Source organism: Cucurbita moschata, unplaced genomic scaffold, assembly GCF_002738365.1.
Source record: "Cucurbita moschata cultivar Rifu unplaced genomic scaffold, Cmos_1.0 Cmo_Scf00001, whole genome shotgun sequence".
In the NCBI taxonomy this organism is placed as follows: domain Eukaryota; kingdom Viridiplantae; phylum Streptophyta; class Magnoliopsida; order Cucurbitales; family Cucurbitaceae; genus Cucurbita; species Cucurbita moschata.
The window spans coordinates 7,983,498-7,999,837 of NW_019268517.1; the positions used below are offsets into that span (position 1 = coordinate 7,983,498).

Consider the following 16,340-nt stretch of genomic DNA (forward strand, 5'->3'; position numbering starts at 1 on the left):
ATTTTTTTTTTTTAATGTAATTTTTATTTTCTTCAATCCCAAGGTGGGACCCACATTCCATTTTAGAGTGACAAACCAATTTAGTGATTTAATTATTAAATTTGTCAAAAAGTGCTTTTTAAATAGAAAATAAATGGGTTTGGAAAGAAAGACACATATGAAATAATTAAAATAATAATAATAATAATAATAATAATAATAATAAGGAAAAATATATATTTTTTTTAATGTGTATTCCTACTAAGCTACCACAAAAAAAAAATCCATTAAAAAGCTTTATTATTCTATTTAATTACAAAATTACCCTTTATTTACTCGAACAAACAATCAAGTTTAGAACGTACTCAACAGAATGATAGAAGAAGTTCGTGTATAGATTAGTAATCCTCCCGAACTAATATTTAATTAATTAGCATTATTTAATTTAATTTATTAATAAATAAGAAAAAAATTGATGAAAATGAGAAGAATATATAAGGACAAAGAAGTCAATATAAAAAAATATTATATATATATATATATATATATATATATGGGTTTAGTAAATTAAGAAGTTATGTGCAAAGTTGAATGAAGTATTAAAAATATAAGAAGTTATGTTATGAGTTGAAAATGACATTAAATTTTGATAATTTTAGGTCTTATTCTTCTCATTAATGCAACCTACCTAATTTTAATTTATTTCTTTATTTTCTCGGGATCTACTTTATTTCGATTATTATTGCTAATTTGAGCAAGTTGAATCCGTATATGACCCTGATCAAACCAAATAATAGCGGGTGAATCAAATATGTAACAGTCCAAGCCTACCACTAGTAGATATTGTTCGTTTTAGCTCGTTACGTATCGTCGTCGACCTCATGGTTTTAAAAGTTGTTTGTTAGGTAGAGGTTTTGGCTGACAATATTTGCTAGCGATGAGCTTGGGCCATTACAATTGGTATTAGAACCAAACACTAAGCGGTGTGCCAACGAGGATTCTAGGCCCTCAACGGAGGTGGATTGTGAGATCTCACATTGGTTGGAGAGGAGAACGAAACATTTCTTATAAGGGTGTGGAAACCTCTCCCTAACAAACATGTCTTAAAACTTTGAGGCTGATGGCGATATGTAACAGACCAAAGTGGACAATATCTTCTATCAGTGGGCTTGGGATGTTACGGGTTTTCACACAGTTATAAAAAAATGTTTCATACAGTAGCATCAGCACAATCTGCATGTGTGAGACCTTAGGGTGATCTTCGTCCGGTTGCACACAACCCTTTCCTAGACGGTTGTAGAAATCGTTGCGTATAGACCTAAACGCCAACAAACAATTCATTATTTTATGTTTCTAAACTATACCTAAGACCCTTTCAGTGGAGTAAGCCAAAGCGAGTCTTGCTGGTCTATCAAGTGCCATTCGAAAGGGAGAGGTGAATGAGCGAATGAATCAGTTGGCCATAATAAGAGTTACAAGTCGTTTTCCAATGTAATTGTAATCTCGACCGACGACAATTTCTCCTTCTGCTGGAAGTTTCATATTCGATTCAGCAAACAACGAGGCGGTTCGTCCTATTCAGATATTCATGACCAAAAAAACATTGGATTTTCTTTCGAGTAGCCGTCTATTATTGAATTCACCAGACTCGATATTACCCCATTTTTGGAACGTCCAGTGCTCTTAATTATAGGACTATGTTCGAGTTGACAAATATTAAAGTTTTTAATTAAATTAAATAGTGTAACGTACCCAATAATTATGCGCGTGACCCCTTATATATCGAAATAATTGTAAACATGTAATGTATATTCATATGAAAATTAATTAAGGCTTTTTAATGTCTTAACTAACCAATAATAGACTTTAAACTGTCATATAAACAGTGTTTTTTTAAAAAAATTATTAAAAAGAATATTCAAGTACAAATATTATTTTTTAATTAATCTTTTCATTTTTGGGAATTAATATTTTTTTTCTATTATTAATTGTGATGTATATAATTATATATTTTAATATAGTGTCCCTCTAACTTCAAACTCTTATTTTTTTTAATTTAATTTAATTATTTAAAAATAAGATGATGAAATAAAAAATAAAATAAAAATGTCACATCATGGATTTGATAAGTATGAAATCATAGAGACCACTCAAGCCTTATAGTGGAGTAGATTTATATTAAAGCGACAGCCAATGACTTGTTGCCACGTGTTATTTCCAAGTCGGCATTCCCCACCAGGAAAAGGAATAAAAATAATAAAAAAAAGGGGTAATTATTCATCAAGATATTTAAAAAAAAAGCCACGTGATCAATGTGTCGCTGTCTACAACTTGGCAGTTTTTGACGAAGATAATGATGATTATCTTTTTATTTTGGCCTTAATTAATTTTTATTTTCTCCATTTCTCAAAAAAAAAAAAAAAAAATCCAAATTTTTCGTGACAGCAATAATAATTTTGATGTCGTATATGTGTGAGATCCTACATTGGTTGGAGAGGAGAACGAAACATTCATAATAAGGGTGTGGAAACTTTTTCCTAACAGGCTAACGGCGTTAGGTAACTGGTCAAAACTGATAATATCTTCTAGCGATAGGCTTGAGCTGTTACAAATAGTATCTGAACTAGTCACTGAGCGATGTGCCAATGAGGACGATGGGCTTCAAGGGAGTGAGTTGTGAGATCCCACATCAGTTGGATTTGAGCTATTGCAGATGTTATCAAAGCCAGTCACTGAGCGGTGTGCCAACGAGGACGATGGGCCCATAGAGGGTGAGCTGTGAGATCCCACATCAATTGGACTTGAGCTGTTATAGATGTTATCAAAGTCAGTCACTGGGCGATGTGCCAACGAGGACGATGGGCCCCCAAGGGTGAGTTGTGAGATCCCACATCAGTTGGATTTGAGCTGTTGCAGATGTTATCAAAGCCCGTCACTGGGTGGTGTGCCAACAAGGACGATGGGCCCCTAAAGGGTGAGTTGTGAGATCCCACATCAATTGGACTTGAGCTGTTATAGATGTTATCAAAGCCAGTCACCGGGCGATGTGCCCCCAGGGGTGAGTTGTGAGATCCCACATGAGTTGGACTTGAGCTGTTACAGATGTTATCAAAGCCAGTCACTGGGCGGTGTGCCAACGAGGACGATGGGCCCCCAGGGGGTGAATTGTGAGAACCCACATCAGTTGGATTTGAGCTCTTATAGATGTTATCAAAGCCAGTCACTGGGTGGTGTGCCAACGAGAACAATGGGCCCCGTAGGGGGTGAGTTGTGAGATCCCACATCAATTGGAGGGAGGAACAAAACATTCCTCATAAGGGTGTGAAAACCTCTCCCCAAAAAACATGTTTTAAAAACATGAAGCTGACGACAATACAGGCCAAAGCAGATAATATCTATCAACGATGGGCTTAGGCTGTTACAATATGATTTGTTGCTTCACAGTTCGCTTCACAGTTCTTCCGTGTATACTACATTGTATTAGGTTATTAGGGGTCGGTCATTTATATATCAAAGTTTTAGTTACGTTTGTTGGCTCGGGTTTGCTATTTAAATTAAGTGAATTTTTAATATATGAGAATTAATTGTTTGAGTATGAAAGGAGTCTTCCTTCAATTATAAAAGAGAATTTGATTCCAACAACTATATGAACATTTTGTCAAATGAAAAAAGTTTACATTAAAGTTTCTATAAAATAACTAGACGAGACTATAACCATTCGGTGACTTTAAAAGTCAAAACGAAAAATAAATACAAAACAAAATAATAATTTCATAAAAAAAAATTCCAATATTAAATACGTGGTCGTTAAAAATTATTGAGAGTACGAGACAAGATTAACTATTGTGTGTCATGGTCATGCTTGTCCAATACATGTTGTCTATAGTTATACATTGGACGTCCCGGACATACAGCTCCAGGTCATGCTTGTCCATGACTGCATGCCCATTCCAAACTCCTTTTTACATGTTTTCATCTAAGATAGGTCTTTATTATTTCATGTCGTGTCAATACGAGGGTGTATGACTGTTTACCAAAATCATATCTACACCCGTCACGACTAAAACGCCTCAAAGCTGCTGATGTTAACTAATAGTTTTTTGCTTATAATATTGTTTTCTTTCAAATTATTTTCAACGTATTTACTCGCTCAAAATATTTTTCTCAAACGTGACTCGAGGTTGAACATACGCTCACGTTGTCTTCGAAGCTCGAGTTTCTCACGACTGACTTGTTGTTATGAATATAACCACTCAACAATTGCATGTATCGAAAGGAGCAATTACAAGAAGCAATGTAAATAAGATTCAAGTATCAAATCAAGAAAAGAATTTAGCAGCAATAAGATATTACTTGACATTGGAGAGTGATTTGAAGACAAATATGTCTTACTTCCTTCCATTTGTATTTACTAGCTTTTATTGGTAGTTTGTAATTGGTAGTTGAACTACAGTGGAACACAAAAACCTTGTGTTTGAAACCCTTAGGTGTTATGTTTCTTTCAAACCTTGCTTTAGGTTTGATGTTAAAATTGAATCATTGGATTAGTCATAATCAAGCTAATTCTAGAGTGAGTCGTATTGGTATCTAAGAGTGACCATTATAGATTTTAAGTTCGATCTAAGAGTTATTCATCCTTCTAATTTGCGGTTGGAATCAATTCGTTAAGTTAGTTTTATTTATGAAAGTTTGCAAGGATACTAGAAGGATCTCTAGCTTTGCAAATCCAGCATTGTTGGCACTTATCATTTGTTCGTTGGGTTAGAGCAAGTGCCGCATAATCGCTATCTTTCTATGTGCAATTGTGACACGTAATTAATCCGAATAGTAAAAAATAAATTATAAATATTGTAATACTTTCTCTAAATAATAATAATAATAATAATAATAATAAATTAACGAAAATGGGATTAAAAAAGTAAAAAGGAAAAACGCAAGTGGAAAGGTGGAAAAGAAAAGGCAAAACAAAAAAGGGGAAATGAAATGAATACGAAAAGAAAAAAGAAAAAAGAGAAAAAAAATAAATAAATAATAAATAAAAAAATCGCCGATCATCGTAGGTTGAGAAGGCCCACGTGAGATGCACACGGAAACACTCAAAGTGGGACCCACATAGAGAACCCCATTCCCCAATTTTTTCCACTTAATGGCTTCCGTCCAATATGAAACTGACACGTGTCAGTCTGACATCCACCACGCACTTGACCGCCGCCCTCCACTTGGATGAGATTTTTGTATTTTAATAGTCAAAGCCCTTCGCGGAAATTTCTTTTCAATTTCAACTACACCCTCCCACTTTTCCCTTTTTACACTCACCCCCTCCATCTTTTATCTATTTCTTTTTTTTTGCCCAAATTATTATATTATTCTTTTATTTTTTTAATAGGTAGATTACATGTATTAATATATTGATATGAGTATTTTAAAAAATATTTAATAATCTTTGGTTATAGTTATTAATATAATATATATTATGAATAAATATAATTTTTTAATAATTAAAAAAATAATATAAACCCACAGATAAAATGAAATTAAGATAATAAATACAATATTAGAATAATATAATATATTTTATTTTAATAGACACATATAAACATCATTCCTAAATTTCATTATTCCAAGGATTACATTGTATTTTCAGTGCAATTAAAAAAAAAAAAAAAAACCCACACATTATTTACAACTAAGACCCAAAACTTAGTATAATTGACGATTAGTCCAACCTAATTTATATAATTACTCAAACCTACCCACTTATTTTTCCTTTTAGTCCTCTAACCTTCACCATTTTACACATTTGCCTTACATTATTTTCTTTTTCCCCCACATCTATGCTTGTATTTACAAAGCTAGAAGGTAAAGCCTCCTAACACTGGCCTCTTTCACAAAGGCTCGAGGCGTTGGAGGCAAAGATCATCGTGGAAATTACATTACATTACATTTCACGAGGCTTTTATGATAATTAAAGAGTAAATATAATACTAATATTGTATAATAAGACTTCCCATCGGAGCTCGATGTGGAATCCCCTTCCTCCGCTTCGCAGTTCTATAATTCACTGATGTTGGAGGCGGCGTCGATGGACTAAAACTCTGAACCCTATTGATATCATTGTTGTTGCTGTTGTTGCTGCTGTTGCTCTGCCTATGGTTGCTGCTACTGTAGGATTCCTCCGAGTCCGAGGCTGCAGCCGTTATCGTCACCCTCTTCTTTTGGGAGCTCCTTGACGTGCCTACGATCTACGAGAACGAACACAACCAATCGAAAATTAGGTTAACTCTTTTTCAACGTTTGTGACTTGTTTGGTTGGCGAGAAAATTAAGCAAGTGGAAGAAAAAGTCGACTCTCCACTGGTTTGAATTCAACCAATTAACACACATTGATGACACGGATTCCCATTTGGGTTTTGCTCCATTTTCCCACCAATTTTCTCACCAATTTTCCCGGAAACCAAACGGAAAATTTCAAGAGAAAACAACGCAGCAAATACCTTACAACCAAGAGAGCAGAATCGAAACGAATCAAGCAGGCTACGTTCACAGACTTCACAAGTGTTCGTAACGCCTTTACCAGGCCGCGGCTGAGGTCGTTCATTCAAGAACACAACTCTAGCGCTATTGATAATGTAAGTTTGAACGCCAGAAATGTCAAGAACCTTTTGAATCTCAGAAACTCTGATAACATCGTGGTACGAAGATCTTCGAATCTGTAATGAAAATCAACCCATAATCGATTAGAAGACTAAATGGATATCGATTTTGGGGGTTTTGGAGTTAGGTTTTGAGAAATGGATATCGATTTTGAGATACCTGTATAGCGCGATGATCCTTGTGATGGTTCAAGCAAAGAGAACAGAGAGCGCCGTTCATACAATCTAAACAGTACATATTGCATTCGCTTTTGTGGGAATCGATGTGGTGTTTGCATTGAACGAAGAAGCTCTCTCTTAAAAGGGGTTTTAGCCATGGCGGCCAGCGGTTGTCTTCAACGTCGGGGCCTCCAGCACCCTGTTGATATCAAATCCATCAAGAACAATGTCAAGAACAGAGAGGAGAGGAGAGGAAATCAAAAAATAAGAAAGACCCAGATGAGAAAATCGAAAAAGAATCATAACCCTAATGGGAAAACGAACAAAAATCATTACCCAAATGGGGAAAAAAGCAATACCCTAATGAAAGAATCGGAAAATAATGAAAACCGAGATGGAAATAACGAAGAACAGACATAATAAGAAGAAAAAACAGAGGAAAACCAAAACCCAGATGGAAAAATCGATTGAAAAGCAAAACCCAGATGAGAAAAAACTGAATGCGGGAAAGTGAAACTAGAAAATCAAAACCCAGATAAGAACATCGAAGAACAAGGCATCCATCCCCATATGGAGAAATCCAAAAAGAAGGCAAACCCAGAAGAGAAAACAGAGCAAGAATCAAAACCCAGATGAGCAAAGAACAGAATGCAGGAAATTAAAATGAAGAACAAGAAGCTTAATACCATGATTCTTCTGTTCTTGGGCTTGATTTCACGAACAGTCGTCTCGTGATTTTCGATCGCCAGTTTGAAATTAATCAAAAAAGAACGAAAACCCAGTCTAAACCACAGCAATCCAAAACCAAAATCAGAGATAAACAGAGAGTTTAAGCCTGGTTTTAGAGAGAGAAAAAGAGGAGAGAGAGGGATTTAGCTTTTAGAAGAGTGGAGGCGGTGAGGGAGAGAATGGGTTCTTGTAGAGAGTGGTAGATGGCGTTAGAGAGAGAAACTAGAGAGAGAAAGGGGTCGTTCTTATCTTCCCCCAAGCTTCAAGCAAACACCGAAGCAAGCTCCGAAGCCGAACCTGAGAAGGTCTGCGTTGGGTTCAAGGGACCTTACTCATGCCTTCGCTTTCGTTTTCAAGGCCTTCCCCCCTTTGCTTTGGTTTAGTCGTAATTTCACACTTTAATTAATTAATTAATTAATTACTAAATTAATATTGATTCCCACAATATTTTATTGGATTTATTTTGTTTTTCCACGCATTGGTTTCAAACTTTAATTAAATATATCATTAAAAAATATTATATTTATTATATTTATTTCTTTAATAATTTGCCATGGTTAACAAAATTGTTGAGCAAGGCAACAGAAATTTGATCGAAATTTAAATATCGCGTTTCTTAAATTGACTTAGAAAAACGTCACGACCTGTAGAGATGTTCATTTTCACTATGGGACCCGCTTCTAATAGGACGAAGAATAGAAGAGCGTGGAAGGAAAATTTTCTCACTCATTTATTTATTTTATTTTATTTTATTATATATATATATATATGTATGTGTGTGTGTGTTCCCTTCATGCGATTGCGATTAGGGAGTATGGTAATGATGCTTGCCTCGTGTTGGTTTGTGGAGATAGTGTGAGATCCCACATCGGAGAGGAGCACGAAATATTCCTTATAAGGGTGTGGAAACCTCTCTCTAGTAGACGCATTTTAAAATTACAAGGCTAACAACAATATGCAACGTGCCAAAGCGGACAGCGTTGGACGGTGTGCCAGCGAGAACACTTGACCCCCACAAGGGTGGATTGTTACAGATAAGTAGGTGATGCGGTGTTTCAGGGATATAAGAGAATGTCGAACCATCAAGTGCCAAATGGTCAGGTTTGACGTTTGAGTATGATTGATCTCCATGGTAAGATTATTTTATTTACAAACTCAAACATCGGGTCCAAAATATGTCGTTCCCTAAACCTAACTTATCGACACCTTTACTAAAAAACGTCCGATTACAACTTAGGGTATTTGGACAACTAATTTCTTTTAATAAGAAAATGCTAAATAACATACCCGAAACTTTAAATATTCGTCGTTTAGAAATGACGACTTAAATTTGGCTACCTAATCGAACCAATACATAACATATGTTGTAGGCCAAGGCTTAGGCAAATTTATAATAAAGTTGGTGCCTATATCATATCATGTTTGGATTTAGTTTATTTTGGAAATAAAGACATATTAAATTATAAAAATTCAAAAAATATAGCTAAAAATTGCCCAATAATCCAATAAATATCTCTACATGGTTTTAATTTATCGGGTCGAGTTAGATTTAAACGATGTTACAAAATATATATATATATATATAGACCATCACGAGTTCTTTCAACATTGTCTTGACTCACGTGTTTCCTAAATAAGCTCTCGAAAAGTCACCTAACGTAAAATTGCTCTAAACTAAGCACAATGAAGTTTGAAGTTCATACGGTCGACCAGTTGAAAAATGAAGATATAACCTTTTGAGACTCAGATATGATCTCGATTCATGACAGCTAAAATCATGCACGTAATTGTGGTTCAAATATTAAAATTAGTGAGATATATTTATTATTATTATTATATTAAAGAATATATATGTGTGTATGTGTATGTATATGTATATGTATATGTATATGTATATGTATGTATGTATGTAAGTGACGTCCATAGTTGGGAGTTGAGTTGACTTTTGGACAGACATGAAACCATGGTTTAGTATTTTACCCCATTCTGGTTTCAGGTGGGGCAGGCAATATTTATTTAAACAACATATCAATTATTTTTCCTTCCATTTAATTAATTAATTAATTAATTTGGTCGGCACGAGAGTCATCCGATGGTATACGATGACTATTAAAAAATTGTTAACTAATTATTAATAGTGAACTATGTGTTATGAAATTGGAATAATTTCGATTGAAGAGTCTGTATGTGTGTGATTTGAAATGATTGTCGGAAAATCCCATAAACGAGCTAAGCTTTGAAGAGCTAGAGTATATGGATCTCGAATCAAGCCCCTATATTTGGAAATGGAAAGATCTTGGGATGTATGGTATTAAGCTATGATCAAGGGTGAAATATGATATATATGGTAAACCGTAATGGAAGACTAAATATTCTCAATACATCCGAGTAAAGATCTCGGTTACGAGTCCAAATAAATGGATGAACGAGTAAAAAGAGTTGAAGTGGCTTTGAATTGAGCGGGCAATGGCCATGGCACTGGCACACCGCCCTTGACCTTCAACCACCTCTTTGTGTTTATATTTTGGTTGCATTTTCCACGCTTTTTCATTCTTTGGCTCCACCACTTCTACTATTTTCCTTTTCAAGTTCCTACTTGTTGCCAAGTGTCACGGTCATGTTTGTCGAAGATGTGTTGTCTATGGCCGCATGTTGGATGTCTCGGTGATGTTTGTAATAGGACGTGTTGTCCATAGTCGTATGCACGTTCCAACCTCTTTTTATATACTTTCATCTTGTATAGCCATTTATTATTTTATATTGTGCTAATACGAGAGTGTATTTGTAACGATCCAGATCCACCGCTAGCAAATATTGTTTTCTTTGGGCTTTTCTTTTCAGGCTTCCCCTCAAAGCTTTAAAACGCGTATGCTAGGGGAAGCTTTCCACTCCCTTGTAAATGGTGCTTTTGTTCTCCTCCCCAACCAATGCCACATTCAATATTTGTTAGCGGTGGATCTGAGCCGTTACAAATGGTATCAGAGCCAGACACTGGATGATGTGCTAGCCTTCTCGCTGTTCCCCGAAGGGGGGTAGACACGAGGCAGTGTGCCAGTAAGGACGTGGGCCCCAAAGAGGGTGAATTTAGTGGTGGTCCCACATCGATTGAAAAAAGGAATGAGTGCCTAGCGAGGACACTGGGGCCTCGGAGGGGGGTGGATTGTAATGTTTCATATTGGTTAGGGATGATAACAAATCACCCTTTATAAGGGTGTGGAAACCTTCTCTTAGCAGCGTTTTAAAGCCTTGAGGGGAAGCTCGAAAGGGAAAGCCCAAAGAAGACAATATCTGCTAGCGGTGGATCTGGGCCGTTACAAATGATATCAGAGCCAGACACCGGACGATGTGTCAGCTTTCTCACTGTTCCCCAAAGGGGGATAAACACGAGGCTGTGTGCCAGTAAAGACGCTAGGCTCCAAAGGGGGTGGATTTGGTGGGGGTCTCACATCGAATTGGAGAAAGGAACAAGTGCGAGCGTGGACGCTGGGCCCTGAGGGGGGTGGATTGTGATGTCCCACATTAGTTGGAGAGGAGAACAAAAACACCATTTATAAGGGAGTGGAAACCTTCCCCTAGCAGACGTAAGCCCAAAAGGGAAAGCCCAAAGGTATGCATATAGTATGTTCGGTCACCAATATTATGTCTACACCCACCATGACTAAAAATGATCTAAAATGTACTGTAGGGGGATATGACTAGTCGTCCCTTCTTCCTACCGGAGTTATATGCTATCAAAGTCGTTGTTGTTGCCTAATCACTTTTAGCTTATAACCTTGTTTTCAACGTATTTCCTCACTCACATTTTTCAAAACATTTCTCTCAAACGTGACTCGAGGCTCAAGCATAAAATTTTTATAGTTAAACGCGCTTTACTTGGAGACTAAAACAATCATCTTTACGTAGGAGCTCGGGATTAAAACATTGGATCTAGAACGTTCTAGAACATGGAAATGAAGTGGTTGAGAATGGAATGGATAGCGACATGCTTACATTTACATTATCTCTTAGTTTATAAATGCCCACTTCCATATATATATATACATAAAGTTATCTTTTTACCTATAATCGAGAATCAAAGCTCGAAGCTGTGAGATCCCACATTAGTTGGAGTGGGGAACAAAACATCATGAAGAAACGCGTTTTAAAATCGTGAAGCTGACGGTGACACATAATTGACCAAAACAGACAATATCTGTTAGCGATGGGTTTGAGTTGTTTTAGAAACATCGATGTTTGTAATGATAATTGATGTCTTATCCTCTGCACGTTAAATATGATATTTGAATTGCATAACAAAACAATATCATGAGCTTTAAAAGTATTACTTATGGTCACAGGCATATCTCGATCTGCTCTATTAAATTTTTGTATCAAATTATTAAAAATGGGATTATTATTTAATTTATTATTATCATTTTTAAAAAAATCTACATTCATACTTAATTTACTATGAAAATATAATATTTAGTTATAATGTGGTTTAATGTTAGAAAGTATAAAAAAAAAATTATTTATTTTTCTAAAATCTCGAAGCTAGTTCATCGGGTCGATAGATATATGGTAACACATAATGGAGATCAGATCATGATCTGGATCCGATCCGACGGTCCACAAAATTTAGGACCTAATGATGATTGTTTTAAGATAAATTTATTTAAATATTTAAAAAATTAATTTCAATTTAATTCAATAAGGTAATTTTTTAATTAAGTCTTTGTAAGTTTGTTAGACATGTTGGGCTCCTCTAAGGAAAATTTGAGCTTTAAAAGTTATAAGGAGAGGGTTGACTTGGTCAAAGAATAGATTGTGGGCTTTTGTTATGGGCCTTAAAACATATGAAGTTAATGGGCCGATGCATATGTATTGGGCCTAGTTGAAGCCATTTTCTAACCTCGAGGTTTATACTACATGGGGTGGAGATTTGAACGTTTGACTTTTTTGCTGAGGATTTACCTATATGACTCCCAGTTCAAAGTCACCTTGAAATTTTAACCGATCAACTCGAACTACAAAAAAGAGAGATCTAAAGGTTAGGGCTCGGATCGGGATCACACCCAAAACCCTAAACCGTAAACTTGGCTAGAAGCAAATCTCATCTTGTGTCATCGCTACAAACCCCGATCACCACTAGCTCATCAAAGCCTATGAACACTACAGTTAGCAAAATTCCGAGCATTGGATAGATATTTATAAGAATTGAATTATGACTTACTTTTATCTTCTTCTCCCTTGGATTTGTTTGTTTCTCGAGTGTCTTTACATAAAGGAATCGTACGGACAAAATAAAAAAGGAAATGACTTGACACCAACTTTTACATTCATTCAAACCTCTAATCTTTGTAGTACATGAATGAACCGAGACTACATTCAAACGAGAACGATCCTGAGAATAAAATGACTAAGAAAGTCTTAAGAGAAATTAAAGTTACTATCTGTACCAACAAGGTGCACCGTCCTTTCAATAGCTCAATCATAGAAACTTCATAGTTAAGCTTGTTTTACCTCGGAGCAACTCTATATTAGGTGACTTTTTAGAATTGACTTGTATGGCTCGGCTCATCCTCCCGGGCCTCCAAGGTATTTATTTCCCCGTAGCATTATAATAATAATTCCAACAAATGCACATAATTTAAGCAATATGTCTATTAAATACACTAAAAACAAAATTATTGGTAACGTCGTAGAACAAAAACAAAAACATATTCGAAACTTTTAAGGATTATGTCAACAAAAACGCATGTTTTACTATAATTAATTAATTAGTTGTTAACAGAAAAATTAGATAATTAATAAAATAAATAAATATGGGTGCGAGAGATCAGGAATCGACCGAGTCGTATGACTCGGACCGACACCGAGTCAGTGTCCGATCCGTTTTTGACGGCCCAAACCCTTTTGTGGGGCCCAGCCGTTTCCTTCCGTTACGGTCTGTTAAGTTCCACTTGCCCGCTTCTTTTTCCCTCCAACTCTAACTCCCACTCATAATACGACGTAGTTTCGTTTCTTAAGTAATATTTTAATTAATTAATTAATTTTTTGTTTTTATATAAGTTAATTGAGAGAAATATGACAAACAGTATTTGTTTATTAGAGGAGTAAAACATCAGTAACTATATGATTTATTTATTTATTTATAAATTATTATTTAAATAATTATATATAAATTATAACTTGCTTGTCTTTAAAGGAATAATGTACATTAAAGACAGAGGAGACAATTGATGATTTTTTAATATTTAATTTACTGTTCCTTTTTTTTTTATAATAAAATAATAATAATAATAATAAATGGTAATCTTTTTATTCTTTACAAGGTGAAAATAAAAATTTACTTGAAGTTAAATATTTGAATAATAATTAATTTTAAGGGTGAAAAAGGGCACAAATAAAAAATAAAAAACACAAAATTTAATTTTTTTAATTTCTTAATTAAAGATATTTTTTAAAACAAAAAGTAGATATTTTTCATACTTTACCATAAAATTAGAAATTATTTTAAAAAAATTTGAGCAAATTTATCTAAATGAAAGCCGAAACGGCGACGTTTAAATACCGAAAATCATGAACGAAAGAAGAATGTCCAACGGCTAAACCGAGGATCTTAACTGTAGTTAGTTGAAAACAAACCCTAGTTAAGCTGTCCCCACTAACATGTCGAAGCTTTATAAAGTTTCAGGCTCTCTCTTCTCTATAGCCATTTATTTGTTTCCGAAAGGGAAAGAAGAAAATCAGAGACTAAAAGAACCAGAGAGTTCAAAAGCGACGGCACACAAAAGCTTCACGAATTCATCACAGAGGAGAAGAAATGGCGTTCTATGGCGATGAAGACGACGTATGGAAATGTCTAAAACACCCTTCCAAACGGCGGAGGATCGGAATATGTCCTCTCTGCCTCCGTGACCGCCTCCTCACTCTCTGCCCTGACTGCGCCAACGTACGTCCTTGCAACTGTTGTGTAACTACCACCACCACCACTACCTCTTCTTCTTCTTCTTCTTCCTCCTCTTTCTCTCGCTTCTCCTCCGCGGATGTTACCTCTCTCGGATCCGTTGGCCGTCTCTCGAATCTGATTGACGGCGAGCCGGCCTTCCGCCGCTCTCGCTCTCTCGCTGCGATTCCGTTTCTCCGATCGAGATCGCGACTCGTTTCAGATTCGGAAGACTGTTCGTCGTCTGGTAATAGTGCTAGAGCGTCGTCGTTTTGGTCGATTTTCAGGTCGAGGAGTAAGAGGAGCGGCCATGACAGCGGAAGAACCGAGACAGCAGCGGAAATCGAATTCAGGCGGAGAGAGAAGGAGGTAGCGGAAGTTGAAGAGGCGATGAGACGAACGTTGATGATCCGGTCAAGATCAGTTGTGGTTTCCGATTCTAGCGGGAGATTCGTCCGGCCACCAGTGAAGGCTAAGACGTGGTACTTTCCGAGTCCGATCAAAGCTTTTCGGCAATCGAAGATTTCAAAGGCCGTTCTCACGGAACGGTCTCCGTTACACAGAGGTTAAATCTCAATTGCTTTCGTCTCATTTTCGAATTTCAAATTTCAAATTTCGAATTGAAAATCTGAAGAACTAAGACAATATTTAAAGAGAAAAAAAAAAAAAGCAAAGCAGAATCAGAAGCTGATGTCGTAGTTGAAATTGAAGAATATGCATATTGTTACATTTTTCTTTTCTTTTCCTTTTGGCGCTTGGAATTCTGTGAACGAAAAGAAGTTTGTGTAATTATTAGTGCAAGATTTGTGAATGTTCATCTCTGGTCATTGTCTGTAATATAGATGAGGGGCCAAGAATATGATGAATGTTAGAGAGATTGATTCTGATAAGGGAAAAGAAAAGCAATAATTGGGAGAAATAGGGACATTATTTGGTTGAAATGGGAGATTATCACTATATTTGATTTGGTGACATTTTGCCAAACTCGCTTTATTTAGGGCAATGAGGAAGAAAGTGTTTGTAAGTTTAAGAATCTTTGGAAGAAGGGGCTTTTAGCTACCTCATATCTCATCATTATTTCTTCTTCCGGTTCATTTTTGGCCCTACTACTTTTTTCAATTTGTGGTTGCAACTTCATTCAAATTTATGTTTTAATCTCATTTTGTCTGCTTTAAATCCTAACTATTGAAATTTTAGGGTTGAAATTTGTTCATAGCCTAATAGGATTTTTCTTGGACCAATTCTAAGTGGGGGATAGTTTTCACTCTTCGAAGCGAAAAGTAAATAATATAGGGAATGATCATAGGAAATGATATAATACTCTCTCCATTTATAATCAAAGAAGGGTTTATAATCAAAGAATACTCTCGGTATGAGACCTTTTGGGAAAAGCCCATAGCAAAGCCACGAGAGCTTATGTTCAAAGTGGACAATATCATACCATTGTAGGAGATATTTTGGAGAAGCCCAAAGCAAAGTCATGAGAGCTTTTGAAAGTGGACAATATCATACCATTGTGGAGAATCGTGTTCATCTAACATGATATTAGAGTCATGCCCTAAACTTAGTCGTGTCAATATATCGGTAAATCCTCAAATGTGGAACAAAGGATTCCAAAAGAAAAGAAGCCAGGCCTGGAGTCGAGTCTCGATTACAGGGAGGCGTACTTTGTTCGAAGGGAGGTGTTCGATGATGAAAGTCCCAGATCGACTAATTGTAGAGAGTGTGTTCGTGCTGAATCACATGAGTAGGTATAAATTTAAAATCTTATTTTTCTTTACTTTTATTTATTTCTTGTTTTAAATTTAAAATCCATTGAGAAACATTTATTGGTTATTAATATTAGAAATGTTTCTAAAATAATAAAAAAAAACAAGAAATATGATATTTTAA

At 35.7% G+C, this 16,340-nt stretch overlaps 2 protein-coding genes across 2 annotated transcripts; one reads left to right on the plus strand and one right to left on the minus strand.

Moving 5' to 3' along the window:
* Positions 1–5,562: 5,562 nt before the first annotated feature.
* LOC111431990 lies at positions 5,563–7,724 on the minus strand. Its single transcript, XM_023068805.1, has 4 exons — positions 7,477–7,724; positions 6,792–6,989; positions 6,473–6,688; positions 5,563–6,221 (listed from the first exon to the last, which is right to left on the minus strand). Exons 1-4 carry the CDS (start codon positions 7,477–7,479, stop codon positions 5,964–5,966), a joined length of 675 nt encoding a protein of 224 aa, XP_022924573.1. The 5' UTR covers positions 7,480–7,724; the 3' UTR covers positions 5,563–5,963.
* Positions 7,725–14,135: 6,411 nt separating this feature from the next.
* On the plus strand, positions 14,136–15,541 carry LOC111431922 (suppressor protein SRP40-like). Its single transcript, XM_023068679.1, has one exon. The coding sequence runs from the start codon at positions 14,325–14,327 to the stop codon at positions 15,015–15,017; it is 693 nt and encodes a 230-aa protein (XP_022924447.1). The 5' UTR covers positions 14,136–14,324; the 3' UTR covers positions 15,018–15,541.
* The last annotated feature ends 799 nt before the right edge of the window (positions 15,542–16,340 follow it).